General features: G+C 36.2%; 1 protein-coding gene across 1 annotated transcript in view; it reads right to left on the reverse strand.

Moving 5' to 3' along the window:
• Positions 1-21,327, reverse strand: part of OPRM1 (opioid receptor mu 1) — a 61,106-nt gene extending 39,779 nt beyond the window's left edge. Inside the window, exon 1 of the mRNA XM_040448834.1 lies at positions 20,808-21,327. Within this exon, the coding sequence (XP_040304768.1) occupies positions 20,808-21,100 (293 nt within the window). The 5' untranslated portion in view covers positions 21,101-21,327. The remainder of the gene's footprint in view (positions 1-20,807) is intronic.
• Positions 21,328-21,916: the final 589 nt, after the last annotated feature.

Here is a 21,916-nt window from a genome sequence, read left to right on the forward strand (position 1 = left end):
TCTATCCCCTATATGACTGCACTTTTAGATGACGGCTGAGCTTTTGTAATTAGCAGTTTCACAAATAATTAATGGATCCTATTAATCAGAACCAATCAGTCTACCTTTCAGCTGAAAGATAGAGACCTAGATCCAGTTAGTTCAAAGACATAAGTTCAGTTCAAAATGTCACAGTCCAATTTAAGGAAAAACTCCAGATTTAGACCTATAAGGAGACAAGTGTTCTGTTTAATTCATTTTCATTTCAGTGGGAGTATAGCCAATCAATAAAGGAAAAGTCATGAACAGATTGTCAATTAGAGAATATTCTTAGAAGTATGCTATAGAAGAGAAGATAGAAGCCTTGCAAACTGGCTTGAAAATCTTGCCTTGATGCAATTACACATAACAGTTTTGAAAGTTAAGTTTCAGGGTTACATAGATCTTGATTCAAATCTTAGCTCTCTAATTTTTAGTTGGACAAATTGGGCTTATTACTTAAATTTTCTGAGTTCTATTTTTCTCTTCTGTAAAACTTGGAATATAACTAGTACCTTCCTCAGATGGTTTGTGTAATGATGAAATTAAAAAAAAAACCCGGTTTATTTAAGGATTTTTATGTGGAGTCTAACACATATTAACTTTCAACAAATGTTAGCTAAAATGATGGCTATGCTTCTCATGGGCTTCAAATTTAATGAGGCTGACACTATTCTCCAAAAGACCCTGGTAAATGTTAATATTTATAAAAGTGTTACTTTTGTTTTGCTTATACTAATAATGTTTGTAACATTTTTTCAAGTGTGCTAAAGATGCATCCTGACCAATGATTGTTCTAAAAAACACAACTATTTTCTTTGACCAATTATCTCTCCACAAAATGTTTTGGTTTGTTAAGTTCCATAACATCATCTATTTTAATTAGAATGCTGACTGCTATATTATATTTTACATCAGTTTAACTTCAAACAACTGTGTGAACAAAACATCTCAGCCACACCAAAGCATGGTTTCTGTCACTGTACTAGAATTAATTTGATAGTGCAGAAGACCTACAACTTTATATAAAATGTATTTTAAAAAGCAATTAAAGCAAGTCTGTGTAGATGGGCATGCTACTTCATTTGTTCATGTACTATTATTTTGAGTTTCTAAATTGTTGAGAACATAATACTCTTGTGGAAATGATCGTTGGTGTGGTTTATGTGTTTTAATATACGCTTTGTGGCATTGACTCATGGAACAATGTCTTTTGTGGAAATGTGACATATTTATTTGTATGCAGGAAACATCTCTTATGTTCAGAGAAATAATCTTTTCAAAAGATGGTATCAATTTTTCCTTTGATATTTATATCTTAAATTCCACACAAAGGATAGTAATTTTAAAGACTACAAGTTTCCTGTCTGACTTCCAGCTTGAGTTTTCTGTCACCTGTGCGTGTGCATGTTACAAAATGTTCAGAAGATGGCCATGGTTACAGTATAGTGACACTAATGAATCTCTTAGCAATGATTCTTGAGATTTTTCTTCCCCTATATCCCATTCATTCAGGACTCTACTATTCTGCTGCAATATCCTTATTATTTGTAAAATGTTTATAATAAACTGCTTTGAGAAAGTTGTAAATTATGGTTGATAAGATTCTCTTTCATTGTTTTATTAAATTAACCAGGGCCCTGTCCACTCACTTTTCTCTCTCTTGTCTCTGAGACATAAATAATACCTTTAAAAAATTTGGAAAGTGAATAAACACTTAAATTAGGAGTTATCCCATTGCTGGGATTGGTGATAGAGACAGAAAAACTATACTGATTGATTGTTAAAAAGCTTGGGAATAGTGTTTGCCAGATAGTGTGGTTAAAGATCATAGGTTAGTTGTTATGGTCCTATCCTAGGCATTTATCAACTGGCTAAATCGTTTGATTTTCTTCTCCACCAGACTGTACATTTGGGGACAGGGAACACTGTATCAGTTTTCTCACTGGTATATCTACAACCCCCAAGGGGAGTGCTTTGTACATGGTGAGTGGCCAATAAGCATAGCAAATAAATGCTCAGAGCCTCAGTTTCATCCTCTTCAATATTAGTCGAGTTAACAATTTTTTCCCTATGATCACAAAAATTTTTTGAAACTCAAATTACTCAATGTAATGAAAAATTTAAAGTCCTTTAAAATTGTAAGGTATAATCTTTATTATTTAGATATGTGTATCGTTTATTTTGCAAAGAAGTTAAATAAGCTTTTTTGTTGTTGTTGTTGTTGTTGTTCTCAGAAGAACAGACTGCAGGATCTCAATTTACACTGTCTGATTTTAATAGGACCTCTTATTTCTTTGGCCTTGGATCACCAGCAGCATCAGAAGCACACTCATTCTTAATTTCATTCAACTCATGTGGTTGCCTTTTCATAGCCAATGGGGGCTGAATAAGTATGAAATTATAATGTCTGTAATAATTTCCCCTGTTCTTCTTGGCAGGCACAATCAGTTTCTGATGTTCAGGTCATACTGCTGGCAGAATTTTTCAATTAACATTTAATGCTCCCCCAGAAAATGCTCAACCTCTCGTTGGCACTGAACCCACTGTTTCAGTGGGAAAATGTTCAGAAACAAAGAAGACCTTCCCTTTCATTGATCTTGTTTTCCACAGCTTTTGTATTTAGAATGATCTTCATTCTGGAAGACACTAAGCCCCATGGATGTTATTTCCTACACTGTGGTTGCTTATTTACACCATTTACTATCCTTAGGACGTTTATGGACATTGCTTTGCAAGTTCTGAAAAAAAATCCATCATGAAGGTGTTAGAAAAGATAGACACGCAGACTCACTGTATCATCATTAAGGCATCCATTATGAAGAGCTCCACCTTTCTGACCAATTTTACTATGATTAGTGAGTGACACAGACTCATAAAAGAAGCTAGGAGTCTTCTCAGAGATGGAATCTAAATGACTAAATTTCCAAAGCTAGTGTTTGAGAACACCAGTATTATAAGTTAATAAACAATGCTGCTGGCTAAAAAGAGTTTCATCACGTGCAGTCAGCATTTAGACTTATTTTGCTTCAGATGCCCTGACTGTAACCTCAACTTAAATGTGAAACATTTAAGTAACAAAATAACTATTTCCCTTCTCCCCCATAATTGGTTTGCATCTTTTTTACCCACTGAATTTATTCAGTGGACAGTATGGAAAGACTTATCAATAAGGAACCAAGTAAGTTGCACTTCTCTGTCTTTAGAGTTCTCTTCACATCATCTTGGTAGTCAGCAAGATGATTTTGGAATGATCCAGTTGGGAAGGAACTGATTGGAACCAAGAGAATGACAACAGTGACACCTATGCAGTGCCTTGCCTTGCCTCTGCAGAAACTGTGATTCTAAAGAGATAAACTGCATTTCAAAATATTATAATGGGTAATATATCTGACCTATGAGAAAGCAAAGCATTGGGTGAGTGCTGAGACACTACATGCTAATGGCGTGAGCCTAATGGGTGGGAAGATGAATTCTCAGTAGGAGGGGAACAAGTAACAAAACTCCTTACTTTTATATAGCACTTTTAATGTTCATCGTACACTTCCATATATCTTATCTAATTTGGACCTAAAATCCATGTGAGATTGAATATAGTTATTATTTCTCTAGTAAAGTTTTACTAGTACGATTTAGGGAGGATGGGTGACAATGTTAACTAGCAAGGGGCAGAGATTCAAACATGAGTCTTCTTAGGACTCTACCCGCTCCACCATGCCTATTGGGAAGAGAGCCAATTGGTCAATTTTAGGGAAATTTTGAAAACACCCTGAACTTTAGCTTTTCTGAGAGGTGGTTTAATTTACTACTTTTACTATAAACAACTTAAAGTTCAGAGAAGCAAGGCGTATGAACAGACCTCGTAAACCTCCTGGACAGATAAGACTCCATTTCCTCTTCCATGAAGTGAATAGGTTGAACCAGATCTGTGCCTCTAAATCTTGGCTGCACATTAAGAGGCCTTCTTGCCTATGTCTAAAAACTAACCCCAGAGATTCTGATTTAATCAACCATAGCCTTAGGTGGAGCTAGGCCTTTAGTTTTGTTTTAAGGCTTCCCGGGTGATTCTGATATGCAACGAAGATGGAGCACCACTGGAATAGATGATCTGGGAGGCCTTCTTCTATGTGTCTAAGCATATTTCAAGGACTTATGCAATAGTTATGATGTTCCATGAGTTAATAAGTTAATTGGAAAAAAATAATGATTTATTTTAACCTGTCTGGATTCCTTGATAAAATATAGATCGCATTCTCATTTAAGAGATTCTGGGAACCTTAGAATTTTTGGCTGGACTATATATCACCCAGTTAAATCTCTCCTCAACTTTGCTCTCCTTGCAGACTTAGACCCAGCATCTATCTGGCTAATCTAAAGAATTCCTGTACATGCCAGAAAGTTTTATCTGAGCACAACTATTCAAAGATTCAGTCATTTGGAGACAGATGGGAACCAAATTAAACATGTGGAGTTAGGCAGAAAAGAGACTTCAGAGAGTCCTTAGAAAAACCATTGAGTAAAACCATGGACAAGAAACCAAGGGGTTACAAACACCACAGAATACTTTGGCATAACTAGTGCTCCTTTTTATTGAGCTAGCCAGTCTGGTCCTAAAACACAAAAGATAACATTTTTCAAAGGAAACTTGGAGAACTGCAGAAAACAATTTTTTTAAAATGAGCAAGTTACATAAATCAGAAAGAAAAGAAAAAAAAATCCAACCAGTGAGCTTTTGTGCCTGAAAGGGCATAATGAGAGGTTGAGTGAAATGAAGCTGCCAGTCACTATCTGGGTGCATGGGGGTGGGTGTAGAGTGGTTGGTGTGCAGACATAGGTGTCTTTGAGGACAGATTTTGTATTTGCTAAGAAGTTAATATGAATTTGCAGATGACAGTTTCAATTTTTCCTGAAAGCTTCAAATAGTTGAAGATGAAAATACTGTGAGAGAGCCTAAAAAATTGCACTGATTTAAGATAACCACAAAGCATGTCCAATTGAGGGAAATTTTTCAGCATGCTATTTTCTAAGCACTTGCTCCCTAATCACTGGCTAAGGATGGTAATGAATATTGCTGATTTTCTGGGGGGATGAGGGTTAAAGGTAGTGGTATCGGAGGATCCTGAACTCACCTCCTCCCACAAACACAACAGACCCACAGCTATATGTGGAACATTTCCTTCTGAAAAGGAACTGAAAGCTAGCTGAACAGTGTTTACACAAAAAAGGATAAAAAGGCTACATCAATATGGGTAGAAGAGGCAGAGACATGGCCTTGCAAGAAACCCCACCCCAGGTGTAATGACCATAGTCAGGAGGGTTCTTATAATACAGAACTTGTCCCTTGATGAGTGAGGGTTTTCTTGTCACATATCAGGCACCCCTTGGGAACTGCATCAGACAAATGAGCCACCAAAGAGTTAGAGTTTGGCCTTAAAAACAAACAGGACTGGGGGCGACAAGGTGGCTCAGTTGGTCAAGTGTCAGACGCTTGACTTCAGCTCAGGTCATGATCTCATGGTTTTTGAGTTTAAGCCCCATGCCTGCTTGGGATTCTCTCTCTGTCCCCTCTCTTTGCCCCTCCCCTGCTTGTGTGCACTGCCCCCCTCTCAAAATAAATAAATAAACTTTAAAAAACATAAACAAACAAGGGGACCCATAAAAAAAGCAACAATTTGAAAGGCGACTAATCCATATCAGGGGGCTCATTATGTTAACCTTAAAGCATCTGCCAGAAAGGCAAGAACCTGTTGAGACTCACTCTGGGGGTGGAGGTGCTGGCAGGTGCCATATTTGCATTCACCTTCTGCCTTATTGGTGCCGGGGCTGGTGGGTACCGTTTTTTGCACCCATCTTCTGGCCTGTTAGTTCTAGTGGGAGCCTCGCTCCCTCACACTGCAGCCATTGTCACTGAGTGTCTTGCCCCTCATGCACCATAGCTAGACATACAAATACCTCACATTGCATCTCAGCTGTGGGTTGTCCTGTCCCAGTCCTGGTATGTCACAACCACAGCCAGCCTCGCCACAGATGATAGACGTGTGCAGCCCACACAAGGCAGGCCTCTTGAGTGCCTGGCTCTGTTGGCCAGTGGGAATTGTGTTTCTGAGCCTTGTGAGTCTGAGATAATCAGAGAGACAGTTCTTAGCAGCCTACCATCCCTAGGTACTGAACAAACAGCTGACTAAAACATGTCCCCAGTCTTCATGAGACAAATGCCTATTTTCTTGTCCTGGAGCTTCAGCCTGAGGGTCAGGCTTCAGGTTTGCCACATATCCAGATGCTACAGCAGTGCTCCCAGGGAGTGTGGGCATGGAGATACCATATTAGAGCCCTTCCTTGACCTTGCTACAGCTCCCTGATGCATCCAAGAAATGAGATTTTATATATATGACTAATGAATTTTTTTGCCAGTGTTGCTGAGGGGATACCTCCAAATTTCCTGGTCTAGAAATCAGCAGGGTTTATGATTGCAGACCCATCTATATATACATAAGATTATCTCTATCTCTATCTCTATCTATCTATCTATCTATCTATCTATCTATCATCTATCTAACATCTTAAAAGCTGGTGCCAGAGGATCTGTCTTACAATTAGCCTAAAACCAGGCCCTGTCTGAGATCCAAACCTTTGGAACTCTGACAGGTCTTGGCATACTCTCAACAACTAGGACCCATCAAAAACCAATCATGCTACTTAGACAATCAAAGAAGTCTGAGAAACAACCAAAATCCAGGGCAAGGTTGAATGATAAGGTTCATGTCCTACACAAGGCCACTTTTTCAAGACTTGAAGAGAGAGTTGTTTCATCTAATAAGGAGAAAAAGAGAGCTGCCCAAAATGAGAACACAAAAGAATGTATTCCAAATGAAAGAACAAGACAAAACCAGCTGAAAATGGATCAGCAACCTGGACTATAGGGCAGCGGAAATTACCCAATCAGAGGAACAAAAGAAATAAGAATTAAACAAAATGAAGATAGTTTAAAGGACCCTTGGGACAATATCAAAAGAAAAGGCATCTACATACAGAGGCCCCAGATGTAGAAGGGAGAGAAAGAGGTAGAAAAGTTATTTAAATAAATAATGGCTGAAAAATTCCCTGGTGAAGGAAAGAGACATCTAGGCTCAGGAAGCAAACAGAGTTACAAATAGGATGAACCCAAAGAGATTACACTAAGACACATTATAATTAAAATGTCAAAAGTTAAATATAAAGAGAAAAATTTTAAAAGCAACAAGAGAAAACAACTTGCTACATACAAAGGAAATTGATAAGACTATCAGTTAATTTTTCAGTAGAAACTTTGCAGGCCAGAAGGGAGTAGCATGATCTAGTCAAAGTGCTGACAGGAAAAAAAAAACTTCCAAATGAGAATATTCTACCCAGCAAGGTTATTATTCAGACTGAAAAGGAGATAATGTTTTCCAAACAAACAAATACTAAAGGAGTTTGTCAACACTAAACTGATTTACAAGAAATATTAAAGGGATTTTTTTTTAGCTGAAAAGAAAATGCATTAATTAGTAACAGGAAAACATATGGGAGTAAAAATATCACTAATAAATGCAAATATATAGTAAACAGTAGATTAACCGCTTACAAGGTTAATATGAAAGTTAATAGACAAAAGTAGTAAAATTAACTATAACTATCATAATTAGTTAAGGGATAGGCAAAAGAAAAGATGCTAAATATGGTATCAGAAACAGAACACATGGGGGCGGGAGTAAAAATATAGAACTTTTAGAACATGTTCAAACTTAAGATGCTATTAACTTGATATAGACTGTTAAATATATAATGAAACTAGAAATCAATCACAGGAAGAAAATTCGAAAAATCAAATGTGTGGATATTAGATAACATGCTATTGAAATCAATGAGTAAAAAAAAATCAAAGGAGAAATAAAAAAAATACCTGGAGACAAATTAAAATGGAAATACAACAGTCCAAAATCTACGGGATGAAGCAAAAGCAATTTTAAAAGGGAAGTTTACAGCAGTACAGTCCTATTTCAGGGAACAAGGAAAGCCCAAATGAACAATTTAACTCTGCATTCAGAGAAGCTAGAAAAAAAAAAAAAGAATAAACAAACCCCAAAGGTAGTGTAAAGAAAGGAAACAGCAAAGATAACATGGAAATAATTGAAATAGAGACTAAAAAAACAATAGAAAAAATTAATAAAAGTAAGAGCTGAAAAGATAAACAAAATTCACAAACCTTTGGCTAGACTCACTAAGAGAAAGATAAATAGACAGACATACAGACAGATAGATATAGAATCAGAAGTGAAAAAGAGAAGTTAGAGCTCATATCACAGAAATAAAAAAGATCATAATAGACTACTCTGAACAATTTTAGTCAACAAATTGGACAACCTAGAAGAAATAGATAAATTCATAAAGACATTCAACCTAACAAAACTGACTCATGATGAAATAGAAGACCTGAGAAGAATGATTACTAACAAGGAGATCAAATCGTTGATCAAAAACCTCCCAACAAAAAAAGTCCAGGATCAAAAGTCTTTCCTGGTGAATTCTACCCAACATTCAAAGAATAATTAATACCTGTCCTTCTCAAAATTTTCTAAAAAATTGAAAAGAAGGGAATGTTTCCAAATTTATTTTATAAGGCTAGCATTACCCTGATACGAAAATCAGATAAAGACACCACAGAAAAATAAAATTACAGGCCAATATTCCTGATGAACATATGCAAAAATCCCCAACAAAATATTAGCAAGCCAAATTCAACAATACTTTAAAAGGATCATGCACCATGATCAAGTGGGATTTATTTTAGGAATGCAAGGATGGTACAACATCTGCAAATAATCAACGTGACACATACATCACATTAACAAAATGAAGGATAATATCATGTGATCATTTCAATAAATGCATATAAAACATTTAACAAAATCCAACACGCATTTGTGATAAAAAATCTCAATAAAGTGGGTATAGAGGGAATGTGCCTCAATGTAATAAAGGCCACATACGACAGGCCCAAAGCTAACATAGTACTCAACAATGAAAAACTGAAAATTTTTCTCAGGAATAAAGATTAGAAAAGGATGCCCATTCTTGCCATTTTATTCAACATAGTATTGGAAGTCATAGCCATAGCAATTAGGAAAAAAGAAAAGAAAAGGAAATAGAAATATAAAAATCCAAATTATAAAGGAAGACTAAAACTGTCACTATTTGTAGACATGATACTATATATATGCATGATCCTAAAAACTCCACCAAAAAAACTTAGAATTAACAAATAAATTCAATAAAGTTGCATGATACAAAATAAATATCCAGAAAAATTTGCTGCACTTCTATACATTAATATCAAACTATCAGGAAGAGAAATTAAGAAAATAATTTCATATACAATTGCATCAAAAACAATGAAATACTTAGGAATAAATTTAACTAAGGAGATAAAAAAATATCTCTGAAAACTATAAGATGTTGATGAAAGAAATCAAAGAGGACACAAATAAATGGAAAAGTATCTCATACTATGTGTTGGAAGAACCCAACCCATTTTAATATTGTTAAAATGTCAATATTACCAAAAACCGTCTATAGATTCAATGCAACCCCTATCAAGATCCCAATGGAATTTTTACAGAAGTAGAAAAAAACACTTCTAAAATTTGTAGGAAACCAAAAAAGATCCTGAATGGCCAAAGAAATCTTGAGAAGGAAGAACAAAACAGGAGACATCACATATCCTGATTGCAAGCTATATTATAAAACTGTTGTCATCAAAACAGTATGGTACTGGCCTAATAAGAGACAAATAGACCAAGGGAACAGAATTAAGAGCCCAGAAACAGACCCAAACATATACGGTTAACTAATATTTGACAATGGAGTCAAGAATACTCAATGGTGAAAAGATAGTCTCTTCCATATGTGGTGCTGGGATAATCAGATATTCACATGTAAAAGAATGAAACTGGACCCATATCTTACACCACTCTCAAAAATTAACTCAAAATAGACTAAAGACTTATATGTAAGACCTGAAACCATGAAACTCCTATAAGAAAACATAGGAACAAGTTTCCTTGACATGGGTCTTGGGTAATGATTTTTTAGATATGACAACTCAAACACAGGCAACAAAATAAAAAATAAACAGCACTATATCAAACTGAAAAGCTTCTAGACACACAAAATAAATCATTTACAAAGTGAAAAGATGATCCATGGGATGGGAAAAATATTTTCAAGCCATATAGCTGATAAGGGGTTAAGATCCAAAATATATAAAGAACTCATATAACTCAGTAACAAAAAACCCAATTAAAAAATGGGCAAAGGACCTGAATAGACATTTATCCAAAGAAGATATACAAAAGGCCAATGTGTACATGGAAAAATATTCAGCATCTTTAGGCGTTTGGGAAATGTAAATTAAAACCACAGTGAGATATCACTTCATGAATGTCAGTATGACAAGAAATAACAAATACTGGCATGGATATGGAGAAAAAGGGACTCTTGTGCATCATGCATGTTCTTAAATTTGTGTGCTAATATAGGTATCTAGTGATATACTGATTCATATGGGAACCCATTTTGTCTTCAAGCTATTCCCTTTGATTATGATAAATAATGATTAAAAATACAAAACGTGCCTTCATGACATGAAATTGTAATCATATTTAATATGGAACATGCTTTCTGATTTTTTTCTTCAGCTCTGTTTTTAAAATATTTCCTGGGGGGGCGCCTGGGTGGCGCAGTCGGTTAAGCGTCCGACTTCAGCCAGGTCACGATCTCGCCGTCCGTGAGTTCGAGCCCCGCATCAGGCTCTGGGCTGATGGCTCAGAGCCTGGAGCCTGTTTCCGATTCTGTGTCTCCCTCTCTCTCTGCTCTTCCCCCGTTCATGCTCTGTCTCTCTCTGTCCCAAAAATAAATAAACGTTCAAAAAAAAATATTTCCTGGGAAAACATTTGTATATGCAGTCGATCCTCATTATTAATGGATTCTGTATTTGCAAACAACCTTGCTTGTTAAATTTTATTTTAACCCTAAACTCTATACTGATGTGTTTTTATGGTCATTTGCAGTTATGTACAGAGTGACAGAAACTTTGAGTTGCTTTGATGGACAAGTTTTCAGCGGAGGTCAAACAAAGCAACACTCTGCCTTCCCATTTCAACTCTCAGACTACAAATGTCTCCTTTCTGTGACACGTTTATAGCATTTTTGCATTGTTTGTCGGTAATCTTACTATTTAAAATTGACCTCAAACAGAGTGCTGAAGTGCTGTCTGGTGTGCCTAAGTATAAGATGGCAGTGATGTGTCTAATATCTTAGATGAGTTTCATGCAGACATTGGTTACAATGCTGTTGACTGTGCATTCAATGTTAATGAATCGACAATAACGATTAAATGGATGCCTTTATACAGAACCACAAATAACAGAAAGTTATGTTTTGATTAACTGATGCAAATGTGACTGTGGCTCACAGGAACGTAACCCTAAATCTTCCCTAGAAGCAAAGCTTCAGTCTTGTCTAATTTATTAATCACAATGACTTCATAAAACATAACTATCATGAATATTGAGAACTAACTGTATTAACTTTTTAGTAATTTCACTCTTTAAAATCTTTCTGTATTTCAATCATAAGAGCACAATCTATTTCCAATTTAATGTTTTTGGACTTACACATATATGCACATATAGATATATGTGTGTGTATGTGAATTTATGATTTTCTGATATTAATCCAGTGATACAGATCAGTTTTCATGATTCAAGTTATAAAAGCTAAATACCCATGAATAAAGCAGTGAATTGAGAGAATTGTCTGAATCAGAATTTACATCTGAATACTTTGAGGTGAATCTGAAATGCTGAAAACTTTGAATTACAAAATATTTCAAAGATGAATGCTTCTGTTGTTCAACTTTGAACAACTATCACATTTCTTAACTATCACAGAGAGATAGTTGTCTATCAAGTCTTCAAGGATTATCAAGTGACATTTTGTAAAAGCATGAGAAAATGCCCAGACTTTTCACAATCAGAGCCTTTATCATGGGTTACAGTGCAGGGAACTTGGTTGTAGAAGTACTTTGGGGAGGCTGCAAAGAGAAATGGCTTTAAGTTGAGACTTGAAGAATAAGGATTTTATTAGAAAAAGTAGATGACAGGGGAAAATAAAAATTTATAGAAGAAATTAATATGTAGCATATTTGCAGACTGAATGTATCATGTTGGTTTAATATATTTAAACCTTAAATTACAAAGAATAATTTTTACTAAGTGTGAATGATTACATTTGAATCTCTTTAGGACACCTACTTATATGCAACTAATAAGATAACACATGATCGAATTTAAAAAACATACTTGACAATATTCTTGCCTGGGCAGAAACTTATATCCAGAACAGAATGATCTCTCTCTCATTTGAACCCATCCAGGGTTCCCTCATGTGTAACAGTCCTATCTGCCCTACTTTAGAATGCAACATCCTGAATATAATTAATTTCTGAAAGCAAATATTAAAATAATCTTTACATGAATTAAAAAGAGAATGAGAGAGAGGGAGGGAGGGGGAAGGAGGAGAGGGGGAGTTCGAGAGGGAGGAGAGGAGAAAAGGAGTGGAGGGGGAGAGAACAGGAGAGGAAAGAGAAGTGTCAGGGTTTAAGCTGAATCTGAGAAGTCTGAGTCCAGGCCATATACTGTGTGTGACCTTTGAGGCTCAACCATAGGCAACTACAAAGGCTCTACTTGGTAGACTTCATGGGGAGAAGCTGTCCTCCCCACAAGAGACTTGGTATATAATCTGGAGGAATTTGTGTTCAAGGACTCATGCCCCTCTTCCACCTCAACAGCAATGCTCTAAGATGTATATGCATCACTAGTCCAACTGCCTCCATTTGGAGCCTTCTTATTGAGTAGGCCTTGACAAAGCTATTTCTAGGTGTCTCTGCTGAGACCTTCTTATCAGGAGTCCTTGAAGAAACTCTTCTCTCTGACTCAATACTTTCCCGCTCCTAGCTCTTCTTGTGACCTGGTGCCTTAATGTGGGGGAAAAACAGAACCTTGGGGAGCCGTCACTTTTATCTTGTTTTGTGTCTTGCTTATACTCTCACAGTAAGTGAATGAAGCCTTGACTGTTGCCTTCAGTCTGGCTCATTATATTAATTGACACCAAACTGGCATCTCAGCAATTTCTCTCTCTGACAGAATCCATTTGAGCTTATCTAAAATGCAAGAGGGTGAGATGGAATTGAAAACAACATTATTTAACTTGGTAAATCATTACTCTTTTTTCTCTAGATAGTGTAGCTGCAAAATTATGGAGAAGTAGTCCTTGAAGTTGCCATAGGAATTCTTAGTACTAGAAGGGACTTCAAGAGTTTTTCAGTTCAATTCTTACATTTTACAGATGAGGAGAATGAGGCACAGAACAGTTTGAAATTGAGCCACAAGTGGCACTTGGGGTCCTGAGCCAAAGCAAAAAAACATTTTTTCTATGTGACCTTTATATTCTACAATGTATATCTTGAATTCAAAGACCCTCAGCCTGAAGAATTTGTGGGGAAATAAAATGGCCTGAAGCAAGAATGGATGACTAGGGAAAGGAGATGCGAAGACAAACTCATTACATGATGTTTATTGTATACGACATTTCTTTTATCTGTTGTTTCAGCTCATTTTGAGGACCCTGAAATTTTCTTGAATTTAGTTATCATAAGAACTTTTATGGGTATTATATAACTTGGAACGAGTGGAGAAGGGGGTGGTAGTTTTTGTCTTCAGATAATTTATTAGAAGGCACAGGAGGCTTTATTTATTTCTTTTACATATCTGAGAGCATATTGCTACCATCACCCTGAACTCAAGAAGGAATCTGAACACTACACATGACTGTTACCTCCTTCCTGTCCATTAAGGGAAAATCTACTAAAGCCTTTCCTGAATCCTGAAACAGGAAAACTAATAAAAGGAAAAGCTTCGCTCATGAATTCTCTTCATTGTTCTAACATGGGATACCGATTAGAATTTTTCTTAAGAACTTTTAATTATTCAGGAAAACCTATATTTAATGAATTGGCAAAGGCCTATTTATTAATTGGATTTTACTGTGCCAACACATTGTAACCAGTCATAAAAATAACAGGAATGATGAGCTTTACAGAGTGAGACAGAAATTGGTGTGAAGGTAAATCATTTTGGAAAGCATTTGCAGGGAATACAAGTGGGAACAGAAGTGGGGGAGTAGAAGGTAAAAAGGAAAGAAGGAAAAGCATGTTCTTGAAATGGTCACAATGAAGACCAGAGTTTCTAATGTGCCTTGTGGTCTGCTCCTCAGAACTGTGTACCTAAGGGTAGAGGGAAGCAGAGGGGACCATTTGTCCACAGCTTCCCATTTCCCCAGTCAAGGTGTCTTTCGTGGGTGGCAACTTCCTCACACATTCTCACCTGTGAATACCAGGCTGATTTCTGTGGAGGGTGGTAGAGTCAGAGAAGTTCCAGGGATGAAAACAAGGGCTATAGATGCAGCTAGGGTAGAAAGTTGCCAAGATATATCCGGGCAAAACTAATCACGGCCATACTAATCACTGAAGTCAAAGGTGAACAGCAGGATGAGAGGTGAGGTACAACAAAGGTCTGAAACGATATGAAAATCACTATTTTAAAATATTACCTGAGAGAGCTCTGGAAATTCCATGAAAGTGCTCTGAGGACAGCAATGGAGGGTAGGATGGGGCTAGCAGTTGAGCAGTGCTCTGTGGCCCCAGCATGTGATTCATCCTGAATAGCTCCTTTGATTTCCTTTATATATTGGCTCATGAGTTTGTTTTTTTAAATAGAGTTCACTTATTTATTTTGAGACAGAGAGAGATCACAAGTGCATAGGAACAGGGGAGGGGCAGAGAGAGAGGGAGAGATTGATCCCTCTGCAAGCTCTGTGTTCTCATCACGGAGCCCAATACAGGGCTTGATCCCATGAACTATGAGATCATGACCTGAGCTGAATGCCCATGGAAGAGTCAATTGCCCAACCTACTGAGCCACCCAGGCACTCCAATATATTGACTTAGGAGTTCTTGAAGTAAGTGTCTACATCTAAACACAAGTTTGGAGACTATGGTCATAAATCGTTGTTTTAGTTAATTAATATACATTAATCTTTATGAAGATTAAAAATATGAAATTCACATATTTTAAAAACTTCACACAACATTTAGTCTTGGTATTTATTGTTAATATATTTTAAGATGTCAAACTGTTTTACATTATTTATCAAAACCAGTTTATCTGCTCCTGCTAACCAAAATAATTTTATTTCAATTAATACCTAAAGCGGAATTCTAGAAGAAATAACGTTTTAAACTTTTATGTGTAAAGAGTTCTCTAAGACATTCAAAATCCCAAAGTAAGGATTGTTAGCATTTAGCATGAATGACATTTTGAAGTAGTCAGAAACCAATTATTTTTATTTCCTCCTTAGAAGTAGAGAAATTATACCTAGGTTTTATTCACAAGATTTACTTATTGTAGCAGTTGCCAGAAGTTTTTCCCCAAATACTGCATGTAAGTATTAATGAAAATATTTGTTCAGGAAAACACTTGTGAAGAAATCTTCACAATAATTTTTAACACAGATTTAGAGATAAGTTAACAGTATTAAGGAGAGTTAATTCTTTACCATCTCGTTTCTATGATCTGCTGGAACTAGAACAACTCTGGGAAAATAGTGAAATTCTGTCTATTCACATTAATATAAAATATAAACATTTAATATATAAAGTTCAAAGAACATGTTTAAAAGATTATACTTTATGGAAGCACAGCAAAAATAAAAGTTTAAAATATGCCTATGAATAATAACCACCAAATTTACAATAATAATAGTCTCTGGGGAGTCAGTATAATAGGAGAAATGAGGCTGCTTCTTATATATATGTAGCATATGTATAATATAATTTACATATTATAGGTTATTATGTATATATAATTGTTATATATTATGGATTACTTATAATATATAATGTTTATTTTTGAGACAGAGGGAAACAGAGCACGAGTGGGGGAGGGGCAGAGAGAGAGAGAGAGAGAGATCGACAGAATCTGAAACAGGCCTGTCAGCACAGAGCCTGATGTGGGGCTCGAACCCACGAACCATGAGATCATGACCTGAGCCTAAGTCGGATGCTTAGCCGACTGAGCCACCCAGGTGCCCCAACTTATAATATATAAAACATACAATCATGTATTGTATATTATATAAAGTATATAATATATATTATTATGTGTAATATATAATATATATTACTAGTATATATAATTATTATAATTATACATATAATTTTTGAAGGTGAAGAATCTTATTACTCTCTATACATTCCTTTGTGCTGGAAACATTTAATAAAATGTAAGATAGCTCATTCTTTCAAGAAAGAAAGGAGAGAAAGAAAAAAAACTCAGTGATAACTCTTTGTAGATGACAGAAACACAACCTACCACAGAGGAAATGAAAAGCAACTTAGTGTTTTTAGGACACAGTGAAGAACAGTGTTATGGTAGAATTAGCACCTATATGTGAAATAGTTAAAGTTGACACTGTAAGAAATACTACCAGGAGCTCTGTATTGCAAGTAAAAGGAATACAAGTAAATTCTTATATTTTCATGTAAACCGTTATGTTAAGGACAGATTTTTATTTAGTAGGATTTTTTTTCCTTTAAATCCATCCTCAAAAAAAAAATCATCCTCTAACTAGGATATTTTATAGTTTTAAAAAAGAAAGCAAGCTTTGTTAGTATTTGAGCTTTCTAAATAAACAATTATCTTTTTTTATTTTATTAAAATTACTAGTGACCATATTCAGGGACTTATGCATTAAAATTAACTCATATGTATATACGTATTTGTCTCTGTGTGTGTGTATTAGATAAAAAAATATATATATAATATATATATAAAATATATATCTAATATATATTAGATAAAACATTGTTATTGCTTATTTTTTCAGCTACTTATATCTGAAGTGAGGAAAAAAGCTCATACTTCTGTTCTAATCAGTCATGCCTGTTCATTTTGTAGTTTAAATCTGAATCAAATATTTAGTATATAAAACAAGTATGAGCTCATAGGACTTGTTTTAAAGTCAGAAATACTTTTTAGTGAAAGAAAAATGACAATAACATCTTGCATATATATACATTCTCTGCTCTGGTAACTGGTCATATTGAGAATTTATCTAGTCAAATTAAGAAGTAATCTGAAAAATGAAGGCAATATCATTCATTTGGCACTCTTCATTGGAACTTTATTGGTCAGGATGATTTACACAACTCATAGAGATCTAACAGTTTCCAACCCTCTACTTTTTCTTTTTTCTTTCTGTTCTTTCTGTTCTTTCTTTCTTTCTTTCTTTCTTTCTTTCTTTCTTTCTTTCTTTCTTCTTTCTTTCTTTCTTTCTTTCTTTCTTTCTTCTTTCTTTCTTTCTTTCTTTCTTTCTTTCTTTCTTTCTTTCTTTCTTTCTTTCTTTCTTTCTTTCTTAACAGTGTCTGCATAGACAATGTTCACGACTACATGGACAAATCTTTTTGGAAAAAACACTTACAAAAATAAATACATCTGGGACAATATCAACTTTTATATTTATGATTAATTCTGTGCTTTGGATAAGTGCTCTCAAAAAATGAAACATTCCTGGTGGCTATAACTCAGTGTACTATTCCGGTTGATTTTTTAAAAAATATTCTTGACAATAATACATTTTGTAATATTTTATCACCACAGTTTTTAGAATTTGTGTGGTAAATTTTATAATATTATCTTGCAAGTAATTTTTTTCTTTAAAACCAAAAAAAGTTTTTGTGTGATGAATAGCTATAGCATTTCTATCATTTGACATCTGGATTTTAAATCTTTAGATCATATGATGGCGATGGTATCTCTTTTTCTCCCTCATGTTTTTCAGAACAGCACTGTGTAAGAATCCTACTTAAGTTATACTATTTAATAATGTTGTTGATGAAGGTATGATGATGATGGAGTTGAGACAGAACAGAGCAGTATTAATCATGGTATCTGCATTAGCAGTTATTTTTGTTGTTGTTTTGGTTGCCATAGTCACCTGAGCCTCATGATTCACTTGGTGTATTAAAACATACTAATAAATATTACCTTAATCTGGTTAGGAAACTGCAACTTGACCATTAATTGTACTTGACCTTTCAAAAGTATTTGTTGAACTTTAAATAATAGCAGGAAGTGAGCATTTTACCTCAATACTCTAATGGGGGTTAGCATTTTACTCACCTTTTTAACAGGGGCAATAATATCTCCGAACTATCACTTTTGTAGTAAAAACACCACAGCCTGGAGACAGTCCCATTAAATATTCTAAGCTAAATAAACATATTTTCTTCAACCCCAGATGCTTTCTTCATCACTTCATCAGTCACTAAACTGTCTATTTTTCTGTTTCACAGTCATATTCCCAGAGGGTTACCTGACTGTGGAATTAAACACCCAACTTGCCACAGGTGGGTGTTGGGGATGAGTTTTCAAATCATACTGCATTTTGTTAGAACAGAGAAGTAAAGCATAATATCATGTTCTCACTAAGATGCAATGTCACTATCCGTCTCCAAGCCATCAAGAGGTCAGATGCCTTTAAAACAAACTCACCTAACCAACAATCTCTTAAACACTGAAATAAGACCAGCCTTCTTATTTCACAGCCAAATTGCTGCTTTACTGGCTCTCTCTTTATAGAAAAGCATAAACTAGAGGGGAGAAAAATAAGGAAGGAAAATACCAAGAGAAGAAATAAAAGGAAATAAAAGATTATGCTTCAGACAGCAGGATTTCTAGACACTTTAGTAATTTCTCTTCATTGTGTCCATGATTCCAGACATAAATTTGGGGTACTTTATTATTTCCACATTATTACGGCTAACTAAATCTATTCCGTCAGTCTTTTAGTTGAATTAACTCAAATCATAATTTGCCACTCTAATAAAAAGAAAATTATATTGGCTAATATAGATATTATATTGAACTAACAGTATTATAGAACTAATGAACTATCTGTCCTTGAAGAAATCACTGATATTTTCTGTGCCTCAGTTTACTCATCTAGCATAGGTAATCTCTAGGGTCCCTTCCAGCCTTATCAGCTTGTGATTCTATGAATTTTCTTAGGACAAATGAGAATCATATTCTCTCTTTATAAAGCAGTCCTTTAATTATGCTTTATTTATTTTTATTATCATAACTGCAAATTAGACTTGTTTTTTTATCTTTGAATCTTTGTATTAGATTATTACAAGGTAAATGTTTTCAAAAATAAAATCTTCCATTGATTTCCTTCCTGCATTTTCCCTTCTGTTGTTAGCCTTCTTCTCAATAGATGGTGCTCTTTTCTCAGAGACACTACTTATCTTATACCTCAGCAAAAGATTAGAGAAATTAGTTTTATTCTTTAACAATCATTAATTAAAGAGACCAGGCATATAAGAAAGAATCGATTACAAGCAACTTGCAGCACCTTGATCATGAAAGTATAATAGGGAACATGATTGTTTAATGATTGAGGAGCTCCATTAAGCCCTGCAATACTTGCTGAATAGATGGAGTGAATATTGTAACTAAATATGAAAATACCATGTTCACTACGTACAAATAACCCCTAGTAGGAAGAAAACCCCATTTTAAGGTGTTAAAATATTTATTTACTTTAACAAAAATGAATATATCATATTCCATATTAGCATGTAGGATTTGAATATACACACCAGCACTAACGCAATCTACATTAATCTCAATTAATATTGAAAACTCGTACACTCTTTGCCAAACAAACCTGGAGCATATGAGTAAACAGAATATGGCCCACAAATTCTTTTGAAATAATTTCACTGAGTAAAGACACTTTTTTCCCCATGAGCAACCACTGTAACTTCTTTATATTATAGTTTATAATCCAGAATTATGTCGCTTTTGGTCACTTTTAACTGGGTCTCATTTTCAGAGGATTTGAAAAACAGTCATACCCTGCATTTCTCCTGAACCACACTCTATTCCCAATTCGGTTTGTGACTCCCATAGCAGATCTACAGCTGCCAACTGCAAAATGGTCTAGGCAGCCCAACTGTCATATTTATTACAACAAAACAACATTATTTACTGTGGAGAGACACAAGAAAAACTTTCTCACTGAGTGTGGCCTCAGGATGGCCACGAGGGAAGTGAGACAAATGTGACAAGGAAAGAGGAGGGCAGGGGGTGCAGCAAAGTACACGGAAACCAGCAGGGGTAGGAGAGTTGCCAAGGTTCTTCTCCGAAAAGAACTCAAAAGGAGATCGGCCCCCAAATTAGGAAATCTAACTAAAATTTCTCTTTCATTATTCACAAATTACTGTGTCCACAGCTCCTGTGGAAGGGACTGTGGGTTCCTGTGCCCAAGAGCCCCCTTGGCTCAGTGTAAGTGAGCTCTAAGACAGAGCTTATTATTATTATTATTTTTTTCCCCCCGGAGCTTTACAGCTTCTACCAAAGCAACTTCTCTGTTTCTGAAATTTTTGATTCTTTAACAGTGGAGAGAAAAACAGAAAAGTAGATTTTTGCACTCACAACAACCACTCTATCCACTGTCGCTCCCATAATACCCCCCTGTTTACCTCTCTTCTCTCATCCTCCCGCCAAACACTACCCAGGGGTCAGGTGTCCCTTTAAGCCCCTATTAGCTGCTGAAATCTCTGCTGGGAGCCCTGGCGCCTTCCTTACCTGACAATCACATACATGACCAGGAAGTTTCCGAAGAGACCCACGACGCACACGATGGAGTAGAGGGCCATGATGGTGATGGCTGTGATCATGGAAGGACTGCCGGTCGAAAGGCACGAGCTGTCGCTCCCGCCCAGCTCCGTGCGGTTAGGACCGCATGGGTCGGACAGGTTGCCATCTAGGTGGGAGAAGTTGACCCAGGAACCCGGGCTAGGTGCTGGGGAGCAACTTGAAGAGTGCAAATAGGGATCAGTGCAATTGCTGGCGTTAGTGGGGACGGTGCTGCTGTCCATGGTTCTGACGCCTGGCTGGGACCTCGTTGTGAGGTAACAGCGAGCACCCAGACTTTTCCAGGTTCTATGCGTCTCAGCTGCTTCCTCTCGCCGCCGCTACCACAGTTCCTGCTATTTCTTACAGAGACCAATCCTGGTGCAGCCAGAGAGGAGCTTCAGGCAGAAGGGGAGAGCTGGGCATCTGATATTATCCACTGTTTGTAGCCCCCTTTCGCCTTAGTAGTAGAGACACATCCTCAACCCAACACCACTGTAGGGAGGGGAGGGAGGGCTGTGCGGGATCCAGAGGCTGGAGGGGAGGGAGAAGAGAGAAGGGGGGTGGATTTTGCGCAAAGCGATCTAACGAGTTGGTCTGTCTCCCCATTCGGCACTCGTCCCTGCAAACACATCTAAGGAGGAGCAGAATGGGGAAGGGAGTTGGAGGGAAGGGTTGGGGGGAGAGAGAGTTAGTTCTTGGCAGCAGTAAAGCATAAGAAAGGGGGCTGACATCAGTCTATTTTCCTAGCGCCGTTTTCTCTGTATAATACAATACGACAGGAAGCACATTGGCCTGGTGCAACCTGAGTAATCCTTACCCCCCAACCCTTTTCCAGCCCTCTAGTCTGCTGAAATCTTTGGCATAGGGCGCACAAATTCCTCGTCTTTAGTCTCCTTGTCTCAGTCCTGCGTGTCTACACATAGCAAAGGTGTTTTTACATCACTGAACGAGAATTTTCAACCCTACAAACCTGTCTGAAACAAATGTCCTTTTTCTGAAAAAGAAGCGAGAAACAAACTTTTGTGTAGGAAACTTATTCCATTCAGTCCATATTCCTT

This window comes from Herpailurus yagouaroundi, unplaced genomic scaffold, assembly GCF_014898765.1.
Source record: "Herpailurus yagouaroundi ecotype Mexico unplaced genomic scaffold, PumYag 198, whole genome shotgun sequence".
Lineage (NCBI taxonomy): Eukaryota > Metazoa > Chordata > Mammalia > Carnivora > Felidae > Herpailurus > Herpailurus yagouaroundi.